Source organism: Herpailurus yagouaroundi, unplaced genomic scaffold (assembly GCF_014898765.1).
Source record: "Herpailurus yagouaroundi ecotype Mexico unplaced genomic scaffold, PumYag 207, whole genome shotgun sequence".
Classification (NCBI taxonomy): domain Eukaryota; kingdom Metazoa; phylum Chordata; class Mammalia; order Carnivora; family Felidae; genus Herpailurus; species Herpailurus yagouaroundi.
Window position 1 is genome coordinate 3,673,351 of NW_024412438.1, and position 6,234 is coordinate 3,679,584.

General features: G+C 58.4%; 1 protein-coding gene across 2 annotated transcripts; it reads left to right on the forward strand.

Annotated features, from left to right (window-relative positions):
- The first annotated feature begins 2,602 nt into the window (after window positions 1-2,602).
- GLMP (glycosylated lysosomal membrane protein) lies at window positions 2,603-5,452 on the forward strand. 2 transcript variants are annotated; one of them, XM_040452641.1, is made up of 6 exons: window positions 2,605-2,766; window positions 3,183-3,440; window positions 3,636-3,833; window positions 3,949-4,167; window positions 4,579-4,832; window positions 4,957-5,452. In XM_040452641.1, exons 1-6 carry the CDS (start codon window positions 2,647-2,649, stop codon window positions 5,120-5,122), a joined length of 1,215 nt encoding a protein of 404 aa, XP_040308575.1. In that variant the 5' UTR covers window positions 2,605-2,646; the 3' UTR covers window positions 5,123-5,452. The 2 variants fall into 2 exon arrangements, with proteins under 2 accessions (XP_040308576.1, XP_040308575.1); XM_040452642.1 differs by lacking the exon at window positions 4,579-4,832 and having other exon boundaries at window positions 2,603-2,766.
- The last annotated feature ends 782 nt before the right edge of the window (window positions 5,453-6,234 follow it).

Here is a 6,234-nt window from a genome sequence, read left to right on the forward strand (position 1 = left end):
CTGGCAACATCCCCCGTTTTACAATGGAGAATCTGCCTGACAGAAAGCTGGTGAGTGGAAGACGGAATTGCTGCGTGGGGAGTCTGGCTCCAGAGCCGTGTTCTCAGCCGGCCGTGCTCCCCGCATAGAAGGCGCGATGGGGCTCTGGAGGCCTCTTGTCTGTTCACACCCGGGTCTGGCTTCCTGCTCAGCCCACTAGGAGGTCGTTGGCTTTTCCTCTCCTCTGAGGGGATCTGAGATAAGCCTGTTTTTTCCTGAAATCCCTGCCTCTTATTATTTTTTTTTTGAAGTTTTTGTTTAAAATTTTTTTATTTTAGAGGGACAGCCCAAGTAGAGGAGAGGGGTAGAGTGGGGGAGAGAGAGAATCAGAGCCTGCCTGACATGGGCCTCGATCCCACATCCCTGGGATGGTGACCCGAACTGAAATCGAGAGTCAGACGCCCAACCAGCTGAGCTACCTGGGCGCCCTCCCTGCCTCTTTACTGGCCGTGCTTGTCATTCTGTCTTCGAGAAAGACAATGGATTAATCTCAAATAAGTGAATAGATGTTGACGAAGTAGTGCTCACAGGACCGGAGAAGTTACAGAGGAAGCTCGTCACGCCGTGAGGATCCCTCCCTCCCGTTTGTGATTTGCCCTGACGTCCACTCTGGTTGCAGTTCGGACTTGGGTGGCTGCTGGGTAAACGGGGGCTTTCCTGCTGCTGTCGGAGCCTCTCCTCTGGGGGCACCTGTGTGTCCTGGGCCCGTGGAAATCCCTTCTGGCAAGTTCCATCTGGCAAGTCTGTTCTCCCATCTGGCGTTCAAAGGCCCTTAGTGCTGCCCGGGCCGAAACAACATTGGGATTGCGGGCTGCCCACACCGTGTTCTGTATCGCCTGGCGTGAGTCTCCATCCCTAAACTGTTGCGTGAACACAGCTTTGCCGGCTTCTTGACTTTGCTCATGGTCCTTCGTACTGTCACACCCCTACTGTTCTCCTCTAAAGCAACATTTCTTTGGGTGGCGGGGAGGCTTGGATTCCAGACTACTCCGGCCCTCCGTACTCAGCCAGCACTCTTGTTTTCGCTTGCTCTTGTCAGGTCCCGGAGTTGAGACTCAGAAGATACAAGTTACTTGTCTCAAAAATGAGTTTTTTGAGAAGACTTGAGTTCGTCCTAGAGTAGCCATTTTGGGGGAAAATGAAATTGGATTCCTACTTCATTGTTTGCAAAATTAATTCGAGGCAGCTGAAAGATTTAAATACAAGCAAGTGAAACTAGAAGAAAACAGATTTTTAAATGTATTTATCACAGTGGGGAAAAAGAAGGGCAAAAAAATTTACGTGCTGAGTACAGAGTGGGGGGGGGGGGGGGTGATATTTGTACCAATACAAAGGTGAATTTCTTTACAGAATTTTCAGAATGTGGTGGTCAAGACGATTGGGACTACAGAAAAATAGGCAAACAACAGCTCCAGAGTGACTGTAGAACAGGAGGTGTTCCACCTAATTCAGCGGGAAATGCAAATAAGCCTGGTAAAGACTCAGCGAGGGTGGGGGAAAACGGGCCCTCTGGTCTCAGGCAGAGGTCAATTCCACCTGGCAGCTCGAATCCTGACTTTATCTTACAGATTTGGGTTCAAATATATATGAAATGCACTACATACAGGGATATTCATTTCAATGTTCGCCGTAGCCAGATGTTGGAAACGCGAGGTTCTGGTCAAACATATCCATGGGACGTCCCCCTGCAGTGTCACTGGAAGACCAGTGGACAAAGGCAGTGCCAGGCGCATTGATACAGAACAGTCCTCCATGTGCAAGTGAAAATGAAAAAGCAAGCTGCAGAGCGGTGTCTGGATGCCAATGTGTGGTATCGCCTGTCTGTACATACATGCAATATGTGTATACATGTGGCAAGTAAGCTCTAGGCCCAGCCTGGCGCTTGAACTCACAACCCCGAGATCAAGAGTCCTGGCATCCCTGCATAGAATGTCTTCGGAAGGACTCAAAGGTAACAGTGGTTGTTTGAGGGAAAGACCCAAGTCACTGGGGAATAAAGGTGATACCTTTTGGTAACTTACGAATTTTGTGTCCTATGCATTTATTATTAGCCAAAATAATTTTAAGCAGAAACACCGAAGAACAACAAAAAGCGGGTTTGTTCAGCCAGACAGGAGCTCCTTTGCAAATACTACATGCTGTTCTCACATCCTATTTACTGACGTCTCTCTTCTCCACAATAAAACCGTGAGCTCTTCTAGGACAGGAACCGGCGTACCCGGGGGCTCCATAAATATTAATAATTGACTAAAAACAACTATCTGGGGTCTGCTGTCTTCGCCCTGGAAGTCCTTCAAATCCCTCTGCCTCCCTCACTGGACCCAGTCAGTTTATTGGGATCCATTCGGATCTTGAATGCAGACACCCTGGCCACTTGTAGGCAAGAGCGGGGCCAGTCGGGTAGGAGAGGCCGCGAGTGTGGCTGTGCACCTGTGCAGGCTGGGACGCCTCGCAGCCCCAGGGGACGAGTTGCTCAAGCCGGAATCTGGGTTGAAGGAGGCGGTCCCTTTAAGAGCTGCTGGCTGGGCCCCGCCCTGCAGACAGATCAGCTGCATCTGGGAGTCACATGACTGCCGTGTGTCTTCCGCCCTCGGAGGTTGGGGCCGCATGTGCGGCTCCGAGGGGCCCCGCCGGGGCTGGGGGCGCTGTGCCCCCAGCCCCATCCTCCTCCTGAGTTTGCTTGCGTCTGCAGCCCCGCTTGGCCTGCTGGGGGAGGAGACCCGCCAGGTGAGGGGCTAGAGCAGTAGATGTTTCGGGAAACGCAACTCTGGGAGGGAGCTTGGAATCCCGGGGGCACCCAAGGCGCAGGGGTGGGTGGCTGCTTGGAGACGAGTTCTTCAGCCAGGGCTCCTGGGACAGGACTGTGGAGGAGGGCGGGTGTGAGGGTTCCCTGTCTTCCGGTGGAAGCTGGGCCCTGACTCAGCCCTGAGCGACCCAGGTCCGGGCGAGCGTTGGGCTGCTTCTCCCCCGGCCCCTGCCCTGCGCCCTCATCCGTCCGCTGGGGGCGGGGCGGTTGTGGCTCTGCCCTCCTCTCCCCCAGCCCTCAACCCGCCTCCTGCCTTTCCCCATCACGTCCAAGCTGCTTTGCCCTGTGTCTCTCCCCCGACCCTGTTCCCTTGACCCTCCACTGCTCCGTGTTCTAGGTGTCTCTGGAGGTCATCCCTCCCGGGCTGGACGCCCCCCAGAACCTCCTGCACATCCGGGCAGTGGGAACCAACTCCACGCTGCACTACGTGTGGAGCAGCGTGGGGCCTCCGGCAGTGCTGCTCGTGGCCACCGACACCCCCCACAGCACCCTGAGTGTCAACTGGAGCCTCCTGCTGTCCCCTGAGCCTGACGGGGGCCTGGTGGTGCTCCCCAAGGACAGCATCCAGTTCTCTTCTGCCCTTGTCTTTACCAGGGTGAGGAGGTTGGGGGAGAACCAAGGGGGAGCGTGTGCGGAGCAGAGGGTTCATCCGGATTCGAGGGAGGGACTGAAGACGGGGTACGGGAAGCAGTCAGGTACGGGAGCCTGCGGGTGGGGGCCCGTGGGTGGGGGGGGTTCCGGGGACAGCTGGACTCAGGCAAGCCCTGCCCCACCTCACCCCACCCGCCAGCTCTTTGAATTTGATGGCGCCAACACATCCGAGGGGGCCGAGCCTCCGGGAGAACCGTATCCCCCATATTCCCTGGCCAAGTTCTCCTGGAACAATATCACGGACTCATTGGATCCTGCCACCCTGAGCGCCACATTTCGAGGCCGCCCCACCGACGACCCCACCGGGGCTTTTGCCAATGGCAGCCTCACCTTCAGGGTAAGGGTGTGGGGAAGCAGAGGAACTCAGAAGGCTGGTTTATGAGGGTGGGGGTGCCCTTCAAAGCCAGGCCTGCCCCCCTGCTTCCCGTCCTCCCCCACCTCCCCCATCCCAGGTGCAGGCCTTCTCTGGATCCGGCAGACCAGACCAGCCCCCGCGCCTCCTGCATTCGGCCGACACCTGCCAGCTAGAGGTGGCCCTGGTCGGGGCCTCTCCCAGGGGAAACCGCTCCCTGTTTGGGCTGGAGGTAGCCACCCTGGGCCCGGGCCCCGACTGCCCCTTGATGCAGGAGCAACATTCCATCGACGATGAATATGCACCTGCTGTCTTCCAGGTCAGGCCTTCAGCAGAGAGGCGGGTGGGTGGGGGGATGCAGGAGAGAATCATGGAACCGTTTATCTTTTAGCGACATAGTTCGGCTCCTTTAAGTGACGGTCACTGTGCTGACAAATCTCTGCCTTCAGTGGAGAAGACGGAAGGCGGGCCTGGGGGCCTGGGGGTCTGGGGGCAGGAGCTGAGTACAGGTTTGCAGAGGGTTGGGGCTGGAAAAGGACCCAGTGCCCGTGGCCCAACTCCCCTTCCGACAGAGGAGAGATTAAGGCTCTGTGCCAACGGCCTGTGAGTCCTTGAAGCAGACCCAGGACTCAGGACACCTAGTGACAGTTGGAGGCCGGGAAGGGTGGGGGAACAGAAGGGTTGGGCACAGGCTGGTCCTCCTCAGCCTGTGGCTTGTCTTTCTCCCCAGGTGAACCAGCTGCTGTGGGGCTCCCTCCCATCCGGCTTCGTGCAGTGGCGACCAGTGGCTTTCTCCCAGAGGCAGAGGGGCCGGGAATCAGCCCTGCCCTGCCAAGCTTCCCCTCTTCACCCCTCCTTGGCATACCTCCCCCAGTCACCCATAGTCAGAGCCTTCTTTGAGTCCCACAATAACTTCTGTGCCTTCAATTTGACATTTGGGGCTTCCACAGGCCCTGGCTACTGGGACGCACACTACCTCAGTTGGTGAGGGCCTGGGGCAGGGCAGGGGTGCTGAGCCGGGGCTTTGGGAGGGGACGTGGGGGAGCCTGGCCTCCCAGCGTATTCGTCTAATGTGCTCACCTCTGTTTCTCACTTGTGCTTGCCTCAGGTCGACGCTCCTGGGTGTGGGCACCCCTCCATTGGACACCTTGTCCCCACTAGTCCTAGGCATCATGGCGGTGGCCCTGGGTGCCCCGGGGCTCATGCTGCTGGCTGGAGGCGTGTTTCTGCTGCTGGGCCACAGGCAGTGCTCAGAATACCAGCCCATAAACTGAGGCCCGCTCTCTGGAGGGCTGGACATTGATCCCCGGACTTGCCCTGCTGGTCTGCCAGACGGGGGGTCAGCTGCTCCCTTCTCCCACCTGGCTTTTCTGCAGAACATCAGGGACACCTCCACCTTTCCGGAGAACCCCCAGATGGGGCTGCCCTCCTACTCTGGGGAGGGCCAGGGGCAGGGCGATGGCTGGAGGGAGGGTCCCTTGGTGATGCCTTACTGCTCCTCTGCCCCCATTTCCCTTAAATGGGACTCACAGGCCTAAATGAGAGGCCTTCTGACTGACTGGCTGCCCTGGAGGGCACGAAATAGACTCATTTTCTGCCCTGGGCTCCTCTCTCGGTGTGTGGGTGTCGCGGGCTGCTGTGCGGCCGGTCCTGGGAATGGGGGGCGGTGGGAGGGGCGTGGGAGGCACTGCTCCAGTGCGGCCCCTTCTCACCAGACATAGCTTCCCTCCCTGCATGGGACCAGGCTGCCGCCAGCCTCACTCCGTCGTGTGGGGAGAGTCTGATGCAGCTTGGGTCTGACGAGGAAGGGACGCTTGAGAGCGGGGGGCGACCACAAAGAAGAGCCGGGGAAGTTGTGGCAGCCATTTATTGTCAGACACATGGTCAGACGGGGTCGACGTCGGCCACTGTGCCTTGCAGCTGCTCCCCAGCCAGCACACACGTGGGTGCTGGCACACACATACCCCTGCCCTCTGGGGAGGCAGGCCTCCCCCTCCGCACCTCTTCCCATGGGAGGGGCGTGGCGGCTTCTGGGCAGTTGGGAGGCCGGAGGTTCGAGGGGCCTAAATAGGTTGGAAGACCGGAGGCCGCAGCTCTGGCGGGGGCAGTTTTGATCATCTCGACGGAGGCTAAAGATCCTACAAAGGCCAGTCGTGGAGGGTCCTGAGCCCAGGGCCCCAGGAAGGTTTTCACCAAATGTGGAAGTCCAGTTTGGTGGGATGCCCAGCCTTTATCTTGGGCACGGGCAACACTCCCAGTCTCCCCGAGGCCCTCTGCTTGGACAGCGGCACAGAAACGGTCGGTTTGGCTGTGGCTCAGCCCACTTGGTGCCTCACGGGAGGCTGGAGGCTGGAGGCTGGAGGCCGGGGCGGGGGGGGGGGGGGTG

Coding starts and splice junctions, on each gene's coding strand:
- GLMP (XM_040452641.1), top strand. CDS start 2,647: ATGTGCGGCTCCGAGGGGCCCCGCCGGGGCTGGGGGCGCTGTGCCCCC. Junction 3,441..3,635: donor CTGCCCTTGTCTTTACCAGG/GTGAGGAGGTTG, acceptor CCCACCCGCCAG/CTCTTTGAATTTGATGGCGC. Junction 3,834..3,948: donor ATGGCAGCCTCACCTTCAGG/GTAAGGGTGTGG, acceptor CCCCCATCCCAG/GTGCAGGCCTTCTCTGGATC.